Here is a 19210-nt window from a genome sequence, read left to right on the forward strand (position 1 = left end):
GCTAAAAGAAACCTGACTGCTTCTTTCCAAATTTAATTGGCGCAATCTTCCCTTCTGTCTTTTTGCCTCCCCGACCACCCAAAATACGGGTGAGTTTGAGAGTGCAAAGACTTGGGAAACTTCTGCATCTCATTTGTGGCCATCAATCTCCTTTCCTTAGACTGTATGCACACATTAGTTTCAAAGTAGATGATATTCCTGTGCACAAATCCAAACAGTGATATTCCTGTGCACAATTAATAAATTGAACTAAAAAGCTTTCAATACCATCTTGGCCCGAATATAAGACGCACCTGCGAATAAGCCACACCTTTAAAATTTGGCGGCTTGGGAGCTGTGGACAGGATGGGCGTCATTGCCTCACACTCCCAGGCTGCTCTGGCGGGGGGGGGGGGGGAGCTGCACCGCTTTGCCAGTGGCATAAGGTCATGAATATAAACCGCACTTTAACTTTTCACGATCGGAACTTGGAAAAAAAGTGTGGCTTCTATTCGGGCCAATACGGTAATTTTTTTAAAAAAAAACAAGTTGTTTGGGGTGCATTAAAAAAATACTGTGAAATCAAACTGGCAAATTGCCTCAAGGAGCTACAAAAACCTATTGGGTACTGCTGGAATATAGGGTATAAGATGATAATAGGAATGCATGTGTTTTATTTAGAAATGCAACAATATGAAAATGAGCTTGCATACACTTTTACCAAAAGGATTTGCTGGAAAGGTATCACCTCACCTGTAGGGGGCCACCAGAGAACCCGGTGCCTGACGCATTAGATACCACGATGGAAGAAAAGTAGGATAGAGATGTCTGAAAGTAAATGGTTCTCAAAACTCACCAGTGGGGTGTTTCTGTTTTCCCTGTAGATCATCCGCCGAGTCTTCAGAACCACTCCAGGCTCCGAACCCCGCCACCTCCACTTTCCCACGCTCACACGCCAAACCAACATCACGCGGCCTCCATCAACTCTCTGAATCGAGGGAACTTCACCCCGCGAAGCAATCCTAGCCCTGCTCCGACGGACCACTCCCTTTCTGGAGAGCAGCAAGCTGGGACGCAAGAGTCCACACACGCTCAGGACAACTGGCTGCTGAACAGTAACATCCCCCTCGAGACCAGGTAAGTCCTGTTCGGCTGGAGTGGTGTAAGATGCTCTGTTTGTGCCAGGCATCTAGTCCTCATGAATGTAGAGAAAAGGCTGGAAGTTATGTCTAGGGCACCTGGTGATGCGCCAGAGAAATGAATGGGGATTTGGGCTTTGCGCATGTATGTTCATTATCTCTATCCATAGATATGTTTTATAGCGACACCTCCAGCTGTCCTGACAGTATGAGGCCTGTTTCTCTGTCCTTCTGAAGCTGAACTTTTGAATCGACGTTGCCCTAAGTTGGACCCTTTTTTCCGCTTAGCCCAGGGCCAGCAGTGGCTCTCTCAGGTGTGAATCAGCGGCAATGAATACAATCTATGCTAAACAGATCAATATTTGCAGATGGATTTCCTTTGCATGGCACGTTCCGAGCATAACATTTGCATTCTGCTTGGCGCAGAATTTCGTTTTTGCCGGGGTGCCGAATGCAAACATCTCTCTCATCTGCTGCTGTCCCTCTTGTTGAGAGAAGGGGGTGGGTAGGTAGAGCAATCTGCCTGCTCCCTCCCATCTTCTCACCAGTGACGGATTGACTTCATTTTAGTTTGGCTTGCTCTACTGAGCGCCGAGTCGCTCCTCTGCTCTGCAGGAAGGTGTCCTGGGAAGCTTCGATAAGGCAGTGGTCACTTCATGCCATCGAGGTATTTGCAGTGAGTTCCAGCACTTCTTTTTCTAGAAAAATAGCACTGGGGCAGAGTATAACTGTTTGGAATCAATCAGTCAATAGAATAGTGCAGCATTGTTTGTTCGGAGTGGCAGCAATTTTCCAGCTTCTCTAGTATAATAATACAGTGGTACCTCTGGTTGCGAATGGGATCCGTTCCGGAGGCCCATTCACAACATGAGCAGAACGCAACCCACAGCGGCGCGTCTGTGCACCCACGGGTTGCAATTCGCTGCTTCTGCACATGCGTGTGATGTCATTTTGCGTGTCTGCGCATGCGCGAGCGGCGAAACCCGGAAGTAACCCTTTCCAGTACTTCCGGGTCGCCGCAGGACGCAACCTGAAAGAATGTATCATGAAGAAAACGTAACACAAGGTATGACTGCAATAATAATAATAATAATAATAATAATAATAATAATAATAATAATATAATATTTATACCCCATCCACTCTAGGCAGCTTCCAACATAATATTAAAAACACGATAAAACATCAAACATTAAAAACTTCCCTAAACAGGGCTACCTTCAGGTGTCTTCTAAAAGTCAGATAGTTGTTTGTTTCCTTGACATCTGGTGGGAGGGCGTTCCACAGGGCAGGCGCCACTACCGAGAAGGCCCTCTGCCTGGTTCCCTGTAACCTCACTTCTCACAGTGAGGGAACTGCCAGAAGGCCCTCAGAGCTGGACCTCAGTGTCCAGGCAGAACGATGGGGGTGGAGACGCTCCTTCAGGTATACAGGACCTAGGCTGTTTAGGGCTTTCAAGGTCAGCACCAACACTTTGAATTGTGCTTGGAAACGTACTGGGATCCAATGTAGGTCTTTCATGGGACTTTTTCATGCAGAGCACATCGTCTGCCACTAAGTTATGGCTCTTCCTTACTTTCAGTGGGGACTTAGTTTAGCTTTCGTTTCCTTTTTTTTTAATGGTAGTAGTATCTTCATAGCTTATTCCTGACGCATTTTCACTTGGACGAAGAGAAAGAGGAAATTGCCTCGCAGTCGTCTTCCACAGTTTGGAAATATCATCGGCATTAACCGTAGCTTGTAAGGCTATTTCCCCCATTTAAAACGGGAATGAGAAACATAAATTCAAAATGGGCTTACGTGTGCGTGCATTCTTTTGTATAGCTTCGTCCCCCCGAAGCGGAATAAATCAATATCCTATTTAAGAAACTGGAATCAGTCAATATATTGAAAAGATTTAGCCTCCTAGCTGTGCCGATCGCAGCGAGTATAATTGTAGTCTACCGCGCAGGAGAACTTGATCTTGTTAAGACATAATGGGGGAGATGTCATAGGATGCATTTTCCGCTGCCTAAAATATTGCTCCAGCAAGTCTGGAACCATACAAAGCACCACATCAATCAATTAGCATCCTTCCCCATTAGTCTCTCCCTCCACTTCCCCGAGTTCCTTCGCAACATCTCTTTCCTTGCCTTCTGTCTTTGGATAATTGCATGTTACAGGTGAGTCTTTATTGCTCCTGAGAAACTCCCATCACTTTTAAAAGTGTTGTCAACCACAGGTTGTCAGAAACTGCTGCAAATGTACCCAGAGTCTAATCGGATCTAATTTGGGGGCCCTGGCATGTTGACTTAAGGGTTTCTGACTTCTTTCCTGCCCACCCCCCACCACCACTTTTGCCACTGAGCATTACAATACTGCCATCTATCAGATCAGGCTATTTGTCCATCTAATCCAGTATTGTCTGCTCTGACCGGCAGTAGCTTTCCACGATCTTAGACTGGGGCTTTTCTTATGCTAGAACACTAAAAACCCATCTATACCAAATGGAGCTGAGTGCTGGAAGATTCGAGACAGACAAAAGAAATTGCTTCTTCGTGAAGCTGATAGGTAAACTGTGGAACTCTCTGCCACAAGAAGCAGTCTTGGCCACCAGCTTGGATGGCTTTAAAATAAGACTAGACCAATGCATGGGGGGACAAGGCTAGACATGGCTACTAACCACATTGGCTGTGTTCTGCCTCCATTGTTGGAGTTCGACTCTGAATACTAGCTGCTGGGAAAAGCAGGTGACAGTGCATTTTTTGCTCAGTCCTGCTTTCAGGCTCCTCACAGGCAGAATGCTCTTACCTTCTTATGCTGCCTGATCTTCTCAACTGGAGATGCCAGGGAACTTGGACCGATTCAGCAGGAAATTACCGTATTTTTCGCTCTATAAGACGCACCAGATCACAAGACGCACCTAGTTTTTGGAGGAGGAAAACAAGAAAAAAAATATTCTGAATCTCAGAAGCCAGAACAGCAAGAGGGATCGCTGCGCAGCGAAAGCAGCGATCCCTCTTGCTGTTCTGGCTTCTGGGATAGCTGCGCAGCCTGCATTCGCTCCATAAGATGCACACACATTTCCCCTTACTTTTTAGGAGGGAAAAAATGAGTCTTATAGAGCAAAAAATACGGTAGTTCCAGCCTTTCCTTGAAGCAAATTGTCTCATTGGAACTGTCCGTGGTGCTGAAACTGCTGCCTGACCAAACTACTGTCGGGCGTCTCACATTTCTTGGATTATCAGTCTCTGTCACAATGGGCATATATAATAATATATACCCCGCCTATCTGGCTGGGTCTCCCAGGCACTCTGGGTGGCTTCCAACAGGGGATTAAAAATACATTAAGATATCAGTCATTAAAAAACTTCCCTAAAGAGGGCTGCCTTCAGATGTCTTCTAAAAGTCAGATAGTTGTTTATTCCTTTGACATCTGATGGGAGGGCATTCCATGGGGCAGGAGCCACTACCGAGAAGCCCCTCTGCCTGGTTCCCTGTAGCTTCACTTCTCGCAGTGAGGGAACCGCCAGAAGGCCCTCAGAGCTGGATCTCAGTGTCCGGGCTGAACGATGGGGGTAGAAGAGTTTGGATTTGATATCCCGCTTTATCACTACCCGAAGGAGTCTCAAAGCGGCTAACAATCTCCTTTTCCCTTCCTCCCCCACAACAAACACTCTGTGAAGTGGGTGAGGCTGAGAGATTTCAGAGAAGTGTGACTGGCCCAAGGTCACCCAGCAGCTGCATGTGGAGGACCGGGGAAGCGAACCCAGTTCACCAGATTACGAGTCCACTGCTCTTAACCACTACACCACACTGGCTCTCTGGGTAGAGACCACAATGGGTAGAGACACTATTTTAGGTATACTGGGCAGAGGCTGTTTAGGGCTTTAAAGGTCAGCACCAACACTTTGAATTGCGCTCAGAAATGTGCTGGGAGTCAATGTAGGTCTGTCAAGACCGGTGTTATGTGGTCTCAGCGGCCGCTCCCAGTCACCCATCTAGCTGCCGCATTCTGGATTACTGTCATACCTCATGTTACTGATGTTTCAGGTTACATCTTTTCAGGTTGCGTCCCGGAAGTACCAGAAAGGGTTACTTCCGGGTTTCGCCTCTCACGCATGCATAGAAGCGCTAAATCATGCTTTGCGCATGTGCACAAGCACCAAATCGCGCCAAGCACCTGTGCAGATATGGCATTTCAGGTTGCACTCTTTTCAGGTTGTGAACGGGCCTCCGGAACGGATCCCATTCACAACAAGAGGTATCACTGTAGTTGTAGTTTCCAGGTCACCTTCAAAGGTGATCTTACTCCCCTGAAGACACAGTGAGGGTTGCAAAATGCAGCAACTCATCAGTCTAGCTGCCACTAGGAGTTCAGTAACTGCACCGTTTTGTGGATTTGAGCTGTGGGGTGCCTCTCAGGAACAGGGAAGGCGACTAAGACCTTCCCTCCTGTAGAGTGTTCTTACCTTTGCTCAAAGGCACACATGCAACACTTTTCAAACTTGAACCACATGTGCAGTAGGAAGGAGACAGAGATGGGGCAGGACTTTGGGGTGGCCTGCAGTGTTCAGTTGCCTTGTGTCCCATTTCCCCTTCTTCTCAGCTATATCTTGTAGCATGAGGGGACTTGATGGAGGTGTATAACATTTTGTGAGGCGCGAATAAAGTTGACAAAGGGTTTCTCTCCCTCTCATTACCGGAACACGGGAAATCCAGTGAAACCGAATGTTGGAAGATACAAGGCAGGGGAAGAAAATACACACATCACAGAGTTAAAGCCACTCCCACGATCAGTAATGATGGCCGCCAACTTGGAGGGATTTGAAAGATTAGACAGATTCATGGAAGATAAGGCAGATCATAAGGCAGCCCTGTTTAGGGAAGCTTTAATGTTTAATAGGTTATTGTATTTTAGTGTTCTGTTGGAAGCCGCCCAGAGTAGCTGGGCAAACCCAACCAGATGGGCAGGGTATAAATAATAAATTATTATTATTATTATTATTATTATTATTATTATTATTATTATTATTATCATCATCATCATCATCATCATAGCTACTAGCCGCAATGGCTATGTTCAGAGATCTATCGTATCTGACTCTTCGTGACCCCATGGACCAGAGCACGCCAGGCACTCCTGTCTTCCGCTGCCTCCCACAGTTTGGTCAAACGCATGCTGGTAGCTTCCAGAACACTGTCCAACCATCTCTGTCGTCCCCTTCTCCTTGTGCCCTCCATCTTTCCCAGCATCAGGGTCTTTTCCAGGGAGTCTTCTCTTCTCATGAGGTGGCCAAAGTATTGGAGCCTCAGCTTCAGGATCTGTCCTTCCAGTGAGCACTCAGGGTTGATTTCCTTCAGAATGGATAGGTTTGATCTTCTTGCAGTCCATGGGACTCTCAAGAGTCTCCTCTAGCACCAGAATTCAAAAGCATCAATTCTTCAGCGATTGGCCTTCTTTATGGTCCAGCTCTCACTTCCATACATCACTACTGGGAAAACCATAGCTTTAACTATATGGACCTTTGTTGGAAAGGCGCTTCCTACATTCTGAGTAATGACATCACACCGTTCTTCCACATTACGTGGAACATGGGAGCGAACTGAGTTGGGTCTTTATTTTCAGCATTGTTCCTTATTAACTCTAGCTGCTTGCTCCCTCAAGGCTTTTTAAAAGGCATGAATACAAGGAATATCACCCCCCAAAAGACTTAGGAACATGTCCGAGTTTCAAAAATAAAGCCATCGTTCTTTGCAGCTTTCTTCTCTCCTTCCTATTTGATTCCCCCCCCCTTCATCTCGGCTCAGAGGGCTGCCTCCTGCCTCCCTCCTCCGCTAAGCCCCTTCCTTCTTCTATTCTGTTATTGACACTTGCATTAAACATTATACAACCCAGCATCCTGCCTAGCTTTATATTGGCAATCTCCCGCTGAAACGTACAGTTCCATTGTAGAAACCCATTTTTACACACAGGCTTTTAACTACTGATAAATTCATATTTATATCCTCGCTGCTACCCTTCTTGATGGTGCATCCATCAAAAGCACTCTTTTCTTTTTTTTTTACTGCCTTATTCTTGACATACAACTTCTGAATACGCCGGGCTTGGTTTTTAATGGTTTCCGAGCTGGCATTTCAACTCACGCAGCTCGATCCTCTACACGTCAAAGCTATAAATGTGAATTTTGTTTCTCTTCTCGGGATCAGGAAGCGGCCAAAGACTCGCCTTCCCAGCAAAGAGTGGGGGAAATGGAAGAAATAATAATAATAATAATAATAATAATAATAATAATAATAATAATAATTTATTATTTGTACCCCGCCCATCTGGCTGGGTTTCCCCAGCCACTCTGGGCGGCTTCCATAGAAACCAAAAATACACTAAAATATCACAGATTAAAAACTTCCCTGAACAGGGCTGCCTTAAGATGTCTTCTGAATGTCAGGTAGTTATTTATCGCTTTGACATCTGATGGGAGGGCGTTCCACAGGGCAGGCGCCACTACCGAGAAGGCCCTCTGCCTGGTTCCCTGTAGCTTTGCTTCTCGCATTGAGGGAACCACCAGAAGGCCCTCGGCGCTGGACCTCAGCATCCGGGCAGAACGATGGGGGTGGAGACGCTCCTTCAGGTATACTGGGCTGAGGCCGTTTAGGGCTTTAAAGGTCAACACCAGCACTTTGAATTGTGCTCGGAAACCATTGCCCCTCACCTCTGCCAAGAGAAAGTGGGATTCCCCCCCCAAAAAAAAAATGAGAGCACTTTATAGAGCAAAAGTGGGGAACCTGAGACTCTTCAGATGCTGCTAGACTCCCTAATGCCATCACTTCCTGCCCCTATGGCCAGTAGCCAGGGGTGATGGGGTCTGGGGTCCCACAATATGCAAGGCAGCAAATCAAGTTTGGTTCCAACCCTCATTGCATAACACCTGAAAACACAATGCTCTGTGAAAGGGATGGGACACCTGTGGCCTCCCCATCAGCCCCAGGAATTTATTTTATTTATTGAATTTATTTGTTGTTTAGTCGTTTAGTCGTGTCCGACTCTTCATGACCCCATGGACCAGAGCACGCCAGGCACTCCTGTCTTCCACTGCCTCCCGCAGCTTGGTCAAACTCATGCTGGTAGCTTCAAGAAAACTGTCCAACCACCTCATCCTCTTTCGTCCCCTTCTCCTTGTGCCCTCCATCTTTCCCAACATCAGGGTCTTTTCCAGGGAGTCTTCTCTTCTCATGAGGTGGCCAAAGTATTGGAGCCTCAGCTTCAGGATCTGTCCTTCCAGCGAGCACTCAGGGCTGATTTCCTTCAGAATGGATAGGTTTGATCTTCTTGCAGTCCATGGGACTCTCAAGAGTCTCCTCCAGCACCATAATTCAAAAGCATCCATTCTTCGGCGATCAGCCTTCCTGATGGTCCAGCTCTCACTTCCATACATCACTACTGGGAAAACCATAGCTTTAACTAGATGGACCTTTGTTGGCAAGGTGATGTCTCTGCTTTTTAAGATGTAAATCCAAGCCAGTAGGTTTTGGTCAAGCCGGAAAGGAAGAGCCTACAAGGCTGAAAGTCCAGTAGCATCACAGAAACTTTCATATAATAGCAATAATAATTTATTATTTATACCCTGCCCATCTGGCTGGGTTTCCCTAGCCACCCAGGCAGCTTATTTCAAGATAGGAAGGCTGTCCTGTAATGTTAGGGCATTCATAGTAAACCACTGCTGTCAGGAATCTCCTCCGCTCCAGCCTCCTTTGCATATCAAGGTATGATCACCCTGTTTACATGGTCGCTTATTCTTGGATGAAATAAGGGTTGACTCAAGAGCTCCTGACCTCGCCGGGAATGACCTTTGTTGACTTGTTTTCAATTGGCTCCAGTGTCTGATTCAGCTTTTGAATTTTAAGCAAACCAGAGGTTGACATGAGTTCAAGGGTGCTTATTCAGGGGATGTGTACAGGGCATAATTATGTTGTCTGCCTGTTTTCCTGGATAAAATGAATTGGTACTGATGTGTCTCAGGCTGTATACATTCGGAGTGAAAAACCAGACACAGAATTGTAACTCTCGAATGTTTCTTGAACTATGCGTTCCAGCAATACAAGGTAAGGATATTTGGCGGCGGCGGGGGGGGGGGCGCGGGCGGGCGCTTGTCTTAGGCGTTAACAATTCTCCTTGCAGCGGCAACGTGAAATGTAACCCAAAAGAAGAAAGAGAATGAGATTCCGTCTGATTGAATTCTTATCTGTGGATCGGCAAGAATAGGGTTTCTCTAGAAAGATTATTGACTGACTGGTGTAGTCTGTCTTCTTGCCGGAGCACCCACAGAGCCAGACTCATTACTAGGGACGCTTGCTGTGCGAAATTAAGACGTCCAGTGGATTAGATAGATTCATGCGCGATGGGTTTGGACAGCTGCGTTGGCAGCAAAGCCGTGAAATGCGAACATAGGCACCAAACAATGTTTTGTGCTCACAGATCTGTGTGTATATGTGTGTGTAGATATAGCTACCGATTGCATTGGATGTCTGAAATCTGATGGATGTTGTCATTTACCTGTGACCGTTGGCAATCCCAGATGAATTCTGCGAATGTCTGAAAACTCAAAAGAGGATAATGCGGCTGAGTGTTCCTATCACCCGAGTGTGATGGTTGCCATTCACCGACAAAAGGAATTTTCACACGTTCCCAAAGTTCGTGCCGGGTTGCCGGCCTTGAGACGTGAATGCGAACATTCAGCAAACGTTAAGATATTTGTGGTGATACACACACGTATATATTCTTGTGTGTGCGCATACATAGAGTAGATATGTGTATATATGGAAGTGAACATTCACAAATGCTATATATGTATATGTTGTAACATGCTATACATATCAATGAGTGGCCCATCATTCTAATCCCATGCACAGCTGCACTTATAACCATTTGTGGGTTTATGAGGTCACACTTCATAGATGCATGTCTCACTTGGCTTCATTCATGTTTCCATATGTATGTAGAAACATAGCAAAGCAGACATTCCTAGAGACTTTGCAGGACAACCTCATTGAGATGGACATTCTCACCTCCTCCCGACATGACGGTGCTTTCAATGATGGGTACGTTGACGCTTAATGTGGTCTTTGCTCTCTTAATATTGCAACCATTCCCCCGTCCTTTGCATGACAAATTAATCTGTCATATTATTATTTCCCCTCTCACTTTCTTGTCTCACGTAATCTATCCCCCCCAACCTATTTTCCTCTCTTCCCCCCACCTCCTCCCACCCCCCCAAAAAAGTTGTAATCAGAACAATGAGGTTCATGACAGTATGGAACGCAAATCGTCCTGCACATATTAATGGCAGCCTCGTTAATATGCCAATCCATACCATCTCATTGGCTTCCTCCTGACACCTTGAAAGCCATTTCACTAACACAGAGGCAGCTGTAGAGGGATAGCAGGTCTTCTAAGACATGTCACTGTGTTTTGCTTCATGCTTTGTTTGAGATGGTTTAAATGTCCTAATCCGATGTTTTCCAGGTTTCACATCTGAACTTTTTTGGGGTGGGGGGTGTCTTTGTGTCTATTTGACAACAGCGGTGGTTTGCTTCGGCGGCACTTTTTCCCACGTGTCCATCATTTTGATTGGAGAAGTTGGCATGTGTTTCAGGGAATCGTGGAACTGGCAACATTTTGTTTCCCTAAAGGGTTGGTGGTTGTGTCTCAGTAAGAGCCAGTGGGACCGCATCCAACAAAGTCTTTGCACTCGTGGAACAACTTCCACTCATGCAAACAAATTTCGCTCCGTCTCCTCTTCTTGAACACCCCTGCACCCCCTTCCAAATTTGTTTGGGGGTGGGATGGGTGGACCCAGAGAATATTTGGAGGGTGGGCATGCAGGGAGAAGGCCTGTAAGTTCCATTGGCTGAGCAGAAGTCATTCTGCAAGTGGAATGCAGCCCATTCCTTATTAAAAAAGAAAAATCCTGATCAGTGCAATCGATTAGGATAGTTTTAACCCCCAGCTGCTTATTCTGTACCTGGTCTCAGGGCTGTGGTCCTGGAGGCAACTCCCCCAGAAGCAATTCTAGGGCTGGTCAGTACATGGAAAGGCGAGCTGCCTATGAACACCTTATGTGTGCCATCTGGGCCTTCACAGAAGAACAGGAGAATATCAATGATGTAAATAAAGCTTGTCATTTTGGACCACACACCAGTGATCCATGTTAGAGCAGGTTTTCTCAATCTTGGGTCCCTAGGTGCTGTTAGACTACAACTCCCATCTTTCCTAGCCAACATGGCCAGTGGTCAAGGATTATGGGAATTGTTGTTGATGATGATGGATTGAATTTGAATACCGCCCTGAAGATCACAGGGCTATGCACCAAATGAGAACACAAAATATGTAATAAAAACAAGGGCAAGAACATGCATAACACAAAAACCAACAAAGGAAATGAATAACTCCCCTCCCACAAACACATTTAAAAGGACATAGATTGTTTAATCAGCCCAAGGCCTGGTTATAAAGGAACATTTTCACCTAAAGGTGTATAATGAAAGCACCAGGCGAGCTTCCCTGGGGAGAGCATTCCACTAACGGGGAGCCACTGCAGAAAAGGCCCTGTTCTCGTCTTGCCACCCTCTGGACCTCTCATGGAGGAGGCACACAAAGAAGGGCCTCAGATGATGATTGCATGGTCCTGGTTGGTTCATACGAGTTGTGGTTCAAGAACATCTGGGGACCCAGTGTTGAGAAAGGCTGATCTAGAATATTCAGGGTTGGCCAGCCAAGGTGCCTTAGGAAGAGGTTCAGCAAGCAGAGCATGGTGGTGACCAGAAAGTCATGTGAATGGAGCACAGGATGAGGCACTTGCAGGGGAGACTTGGCATCAGACAGCCTTAACCTCACCCATGTTGACTGGCTCTCTCAGTGGTGTAAGTCCACTGATTTCTCTCCTTCAAACATGCCCCTCTCTCATCTCCACTCAGGCTGGGAACCCCCCTTTGCTTCTTGCAATGTGGAGTTGTACCCTTAAACCTGCACATCCTGCCATTATTGCTGCTGCTTCCTTCCGTTTTGATGAGAGAACATCTCCCAGTGCGTATCAGCTTGGCTTTGGGTGGCGCCCTTCACTTTACGGAGAGAGTACAAGATGTGAAGCTCAGCCACAGGGGCTCCAAAAGACCACCGCTGACCAAAATCTCAACACTTGTCACAAAATGGCAATGGTGCAAAAGTAACATGCACCGTCCTTCACTCTGCGCAGTGTAGTAGATGGCATTTGGGGACACACTCACACAACTAGCGAAGGCTGGTCTATTTACAACCAGTCAGGAGAGTGGATAATAATAATAATAATAATAATAATAATAATAATAATAATAATAATAATAATTTATTCTTTATACCCTGCCCATCTGGCTGGGTTTCCCCCGCCACTTTGGGCGGCTTCCAACAGAATATTAAAATGCAATAACCTATCAAACATTAAAAGCTTCCCTGAACAGGGCTGCCTTCAGATGTCTTCTAAAAGTCTGGTAGTTGTTTTTCTCTTTGGCATCTGGTGGGAGGGCGTTCCACAGGGCGGGTGCCACCACCGAGAAGGCCCTCTGCCTGGTTCCCTGTAACTTGGCTTCTCACAGTGAGGGAACCGCCAGAAGGCCCTCGGAGCTGGACCTCACTGGACCTGGATCTGTGTGTCATTAACTCTTGGATCCACCTTCTCTTGGTCTCCCTGGGTTCTGCTCATTGGACACCTGTTGTTACCGCTGTATACAACCAATATAATTTGGCTTTCTGATGGAGACATGAATGAGTAGCTTCAGTGTTCTTTAACAGGCTTACTTTTTTAATTTCAGTGGATGCATTTCATTTCTTTCTTTCTTTCTTCTTCTTCATTCCTGTTTTTACAAAGTCTTTGTCCTCGATGCATGGCACTGTTTTTATGTGTGTGTGTGTGTGTGTTTAGCCAAGCACTGCTAAGTTTAAAATCCTCCTTGCGCCTCAATCACTTGCAACCTCTCTCTTTCTCTCCCCACAGGCACTTCCTGTTCAAGCCGGGAGGCACCTCTCCCCTCTTTTGTACAACGTCTCCAGGATACCCCTTGACGTCCAGCACTGTGTACTCGCCTCCCCCTCGACCTCTTCCCAGAAGTACATTTTCTAGGCCGGCCTTTAACCTGAAGAAACCCTATAAGTACTGTACGTGGAAATGCGCTGCCTTGAGTGCTATCATCATCTCGGTCACACTGGTGATACTGCTGGCTTATTTTATCGGTAAGCTTTCCCTTCCTTTCTGGGGACTTTCTTTCTCCCTTGACCCTGTGAAAACCTCAGTGTTGTTGCTGTTTTTGTTGGGCGATTCTGCTCCTTTGGCCGAGTTGTCCAGAGACAACCTCTGCCTTTGCCCACTGTGCGCTGCCTGTAATTGTTTGATTTCTCCGCTGGGGGGGGGGAAGATGAAGGAATTTGCTGGACAGATCTACTCCCAACCTCTCCAATCAGCTGATCAATAAGTGAAAGACCCAGATACATATAGGAACTCTTCCAGTAGACGTCTAGAACATCAGGAGGATAGCTCCAAAAAGTTGCTTATGTTTTAAACCAGGGTTTCCCATATTTGGGTCTCTAGCTGTTTTGGGACTACAATTCCCATCATCACTGACTAGTGCTCCTGCTAGCCAGGGATGATAAGAGAGTCGTAGTCCAAAAACAGCTGGAGACCCAAGTTTGGGAAACCTTGCTTTAAACGGTCTGTTGTGCCATATGCTACAGGTGCCGTATTTTTCACTCCATAAGATGCACCTGACCATGAGACGCACCTAGTTTTTAGAGGAGGAAAACAAGAAAAAAAAATATTCTGAACGAAACAGTGGATGTTTGATTTTTGTGGTTCATGCTGTGGCCACAGACATGTGATCTGATGGTGAATTTGGGGTGACCCAATGCAAAAATCCTGAGGATCCATGTGGGTCTGTGCTTTGTAACCATGTTTTTGCGGTATTGCGGCCCCACGCAACAGTGGGTGCGTGATTTTTTTGGTGCAGGATGTAGCCATGGACATACTATGTGATCTGATGGTGAATTTGGGGTGACCCAATGCAAAAATCCTGAGGTTCCATGGGCTTTTACCTCCCCCCTCCCAGGCAGCCTCCTTTATCGCTAGCGTCCCTTATCTCCCTCCCGATCCCTTACTGATCAGCTGTTTCATTTCAACACTCCCTTCCCTCTTGTTTGCCTTAGTGTCTTTTCCTTAGCTGGAACAGTTTTTTGCTCCCCCTTTTCTTCTAATTTCTCTCCTCATTGCTTTAGTCTTCCTGTCTCCTCTCCTTGCAAGTTCGCTGTCTTTACCTCCCCACTCCCAGCAGCCTCCTTTATTGCTAGCATCCCTTATCTCCCTCCCGATCGCTTGCCGATCAGCGGCTTTGTTTCAACACCCACTTCCCTTTTTTTTAAAAAAAAAAAAAAAGCATGATCTGCTTTTTGCCCCTGGGCAATTTGGCTCCAGGGACCACACATTCGCTCCATAAGATACACAGACATTTCCCCTTACTTTTTAGGAAGTGCGTCATGGAGTGAAAAATACGGTAAATGCATATTCTGCTCTTAGAGAAATGAAGACATCTACAAATACCTAGAGTGCAATCAGTAAATAGCATCTCACTTGGAGTGGCGGCATGTGGTTACTTCCTTTTTAGTGATTTCTGAATTGCGACAGGGAAACGTCTTGTGGGAAGGGAGGGGGGCAGGTTAGTAGAAGAGTCAGCTTGCCCCAGAGTACCCAAGTACTCAACTTAACCTTGAGATTAATACCCATTCTTGATTTCTTTGTTTCCACCCCCTTCCCCAATAAATTAGGTGAATGGAGTTGCAAATGGGGTAGTGGTGGTTGGAAGAGCAGTCTGCAGGTTCACCCATCTACGAAGTCTGTGCAATTTGGGGCAAAACATTCCAGATACAAAATCTGGAATTTTTTTTATCCCCTTTCGGAATCTTCGCACAATAGCTGGCAAACGTGGAAAGTGGCCTTTCTCAATTTTCCAGCTTTTCCAATACTTTTAAGGCAAGAGAGGATTGAAGACTTTGAGGGGTGGGGACAGTGATCTTGCGGGATAAGAAGGACAAACGCCTTCAACTGTGTCTTTATTAAGCCCAGCCCATTTCTGATTCAGTTCTTTTTTGGGGTGCTCTCGGGCACAACAGCCTCCAAATTCTGTTATGTAATAATTAAATCATCTCTCAGAATTATTGCGTAATGGAGCAGGGAGGCTGTCTCCGGAATGTGGTTGTGCCTAAGTGAGTCCCTGAAGAATTCAGCTTGTAATGTGAAAACACACAGACCTCTTTGCGCCTGGAATTCTCACCCCCATTTCTTTTCCTGTATTTTCTACCTGCCTGCTGCTCTCTTGCTGATGATGCTTCTGCAATTCAGAAAACAAATACTTATGGTTTATGTCTCTCTTTTCTCCTTCGCTGAGACGCCAGCTTAACATGTCAGTCCCAGTTTTGTATTTGTTTCCATTAGGGAAGAAAAAAAAACCTGAAACCTTACAAAAAAACAACAACAAACCCACAACCCAATAGATGGGGATGGTTGTGCTGCTATAATTATGTTCCTAGGACTCTTTAAGCTTAGGTAAAAGCACTTGTTCCCATGCAGCAAAATCGAGCTCCCTGTTGATTTTGCCTCCACTTCTTCCATGCCATCGAACGGTAAAGCATTAGTGTTATAACTTGCTGGAAGCTGCACATGTGAGTAGAAAATAGGACTTTCCTGCTTGCGTCCCTCGTGCGTGCAATTTGTCACCAACAGATTATTTCTTCTGTGGCCGTATTCTTCCGGCAGATATTTCTTTAATGGCCAAATCTCTCTTCCACCCCCAACCCCGGCTCTCAAAAGATTGCCGCCGTGCTTACGGTCACCGGTTTTTTTAGCGTGCTCCATAGCAGAAGGAGAAGTGATTAATCAGCGAGCATTAAATTGATAGCAGCTTGATGGAAGGTGCAGTCACCTTTCATCATTTGCCAAGTATGTCCAACCCCGGCGTCCCATTTATCTTGCGTTATCTTTATGCACCAAGTAGATGTTGGGACATTATCTCCGCGTGTCAGAGGAACTTTTCCCTAGTTCCTGCAGAACTTTGGCATCCATCAAAAGCAGGCAGGACTTGTTGGCCAGAGGGGTGGGTTGGATGTGTGAAAATGTCTTCCTCTTCCTCTTCCTCTTCCTCTTCCTCTTCCTCTTCCTCTTTCTCTTTCTTTCTTTCTTTTTTTTTTACATAAGCATTTAGGGGCTGTCCGCTTCACCTGTTCCATTAGTGCAACGATTTATACTTGCGCAACAAAACCTCCACTCTCCCCACCCCACTCTTGTGTGTGCCCCACACAGGGCCGGATTTAGGTTTGATGAGGCCCTAAGCTACTGAAGGTAATGGGGCCCTTCATATGTGCAGCTGCCCTTTGTCAACAACAAATTGTCACTGTTTTTGTTGTTGAATATATGCTATATGGTAATTTATGGACCTGATAGGTATCTCAAGCCATTTGTACATGTTGCCTTGCAACCAGTCCATGCGGAATGTAGGTACCCTATATATAGAAAGGAGCAAACCAGTGATATTTTAGGGAGCAGGCTAGCAGGCGGGGCCCATTACTTACATCATAGGAGCCTACACAAGACAAAACACCGTTGCTGTACATGGGTTTTATTTTATTTGTTTTTTATTTTATTTGTCTTTTATATTTTGGAAATGTGCATCCAGTTTTTTCCCCTTTAATTTTTTTTTGGGGGGCGGGGCCCTAAGCTATAGCTTGTTTAGCTTATACGTAAATATGGCCTAGGGCTTGCCGATCAGAAGGTCGGCGGTTCGAATCCCCACGACGGGGTGAGCTCCCATTGCTCAGTCCCTGCTCCTGCCCACCTAGCAGTTCAAAAGCACAACAAAGTACAAGTAGATAAATAGGTACCACTCCGGCAGGAAGGTAAACGGCGTTTCCGTGCGCTGCTCTGGTTCTCCAGAAGCGGCTTAGTCATGCTGGCCACATGACCCAGAAGCTGTACGCCGTCTCCCTCGGCCAATAAAGCGAGATGAGTGCCGCAACCCCAGAGTTGTCCACGACTGGACCTAACAGTCAGGGGTCCCTTTACCCTTTACCTAAATCTGGCACTGGCCCCACACCCTACCCAAATTGCTCAAAATGGTTGGGGGAACCCTTGGAACAGATTTAGGGAGCATTACATGGGAAAGAGAGTTGGAGAACGTTCCTTTGCACAAACAGAAGTCCCTGTGCGGACAGGGCCTTTACATAGCACTACTTTGGATATAAACCTTAACTGTTTTTTATATCCTATCCGATTGTTTTGAAGTGTCTTCCACATGCCATAGTAGACTGGCAAGATGCACCAAAGCTAAAGTTGTGGCGGTGGGGAATTATTGGTCATGTTATGCTGGTTGGGATCATGAGTCCATAATTTCCAAATTCTAAAAGAATTATTCAAAATCAAATGTAATTGGTTGAGCACTGCATAAACATGGTTAATGAGAAGAGCTGCTATCGGGTCCACTGATCTAATCACCATGTTGAGGGGGGGATGCAGATATTTAATTAGATTTAATGAAAAACTGTGTTTAATTTCAAGTATAATCAATTATTAATTAATGTAATGAGTGACTCTGACTGGGTTTACTAATTAACTCATTTAAAAATTATGAATAACCTTTTCATTTGTAATTATTTTCTACATCCTGTCAAGTTGAGGATAAAAATTGTATCACTAACTAGAAATCACACACACATACACCCTATAAATCTTTCCTCCACATTGTCCTTTCCTTACTAAAGTAGAAGTGTCAGGGAAAGTACTTCTTTTGATTCCCAACTTAAAAAACAAACAAACCAAAAAACAGACTTTTACTTTCTGAACTTTGGGGTACGTTTCTAGGCTTACGGTTTTAAATTGTTTTGCTCTTCTAGGACAATATTTAATCTTTGGTTTTGTAGCACTGATTTCAATTGTGTTGCAGTATTTAATTTTAAGAAAGGTTAACAAAATACATCTCATGTTGGCTTTGATTATGTTAAGGAGTGGAATGAGCTTGAGTTCATTGCATTAAAATGTCTAAACAATATTGGATAGTTCACTAAAGTAACTCAGAGCAGTGACTCTAGTGTAAAAAATTCTACTGCCGTGATTAATTCTGTTATCTCAAGAGTGTTGGTGTATATCATTTTCCACTCTCTTCTTAACCCATGGCATGATTTTATTTATTTATTCAAATTTATTATGGCATAAACTTTCAGATGCTGGCCATAAATAGCAGGCGATGTATTACATAGTCATTATTTTGTGAATTACCATGTTTAAATACTGTGCATTATTATCCATTTCTATACTTTTCCAGCATTTTATTTCCTCCTGACCTCGCTGTTTACAGCCTCCCCACACCTCCTGCTTGTATGTTGTTGTTTAGTCGTTTAGTCGTGTCCAACTCTTCGTGACCCCATGGACCAGAGCACGCCAGGCACTCCTGTCTTCCACTGCCTCCCGCAGTTTGGTCAAACTCATGCTGGTAGCTTCGAGAACACTGTCCAACCATCTTGAGAGTCCCATGGACTGCAAGAAGATCAAACCTATCCAGTCTGAAGGAAATCAGCCCTGAGTGCTCACTGGAAGGACAGATCCTGAAGCTGAGGCTCCAATACTTTGGCCACCTCATGAGAAGAGAAGACTCCCTGGAAAAGACCCTGGTGTTGGGAAAGATGGAGGACACAAGGAGAAGGGGACAACAGAGGACAAGTTCACTCAGGGCTGATTTCCTTCATAATGGATAGGTTTGATCTTCTTGCAGTCCATGGGACTCTCAAGAGTCACCTCCAGCACCAGAATTCAAAAGCACCAATTCTTCGGCAGTCAGCCTTCTTGATGGTCCAGCTCTCACTTCCATACATCACTACTGGGAAAACCATAGCTTTAACTATACATACCTGCAATTTAAGATGCATCTGATGACATTAACTGTAGTCCACAAAAACTTATACCATACTAAATTGGCTAGGCTTTCAGGGTGCCACAAGACTCTGTTAAAGCAGCAGCTTGTGTCCTGCATTGCACAGTTGAGAAATCACT

General features: G+C 45.4%; 1 protein-coding gene across 14 annotated transcripts in view; it reads left to right on the plus strand.

The window, feature by feature from the left end:
* The window catches only part of TENM4 (teneurin transmembrane protein 4), a 645582-nt gene that overhangs the window by 418206 nt on the left and 208166 nt on the right, over positions 1 to 19210 (plus strand). For 13 of the 14 annotated variants that reach the window (XM_083609383.1, XM_083609392.1, XM_083609393.1 and 10 more), the window contains 3 exons: positions 864 to 1116; positions 10098 to 10196; positions 13124 to 13359. In XM_083609383.1, the coding sequence (XP_083465509.1) occupies positions 864 to 1116; positions 10098 to 10196; positions 13124 to 13359 (588 nt within the window). The remainder of the gene's footprint in view (positions 1 to 863; positions 1117 to 10097; positions 10197 to 13123; positions 13360 to 19210) is intronic. The other variant, XM_083609384.1, reaches the window with a different exon arrangement.

Source organism: Podarcis filfolensis (assembly GCF_964270895.1).
Source record: "Podarcis filfolensis genome assembly, chromosome: 4".
In the NCBI taxonomy this organism is placed as follows: Eukaryota; Metazoa; Chordata; class Lepidosauria; order Squamata; family Lacertidae; genus Podarcis; species Podarcis filfolensis.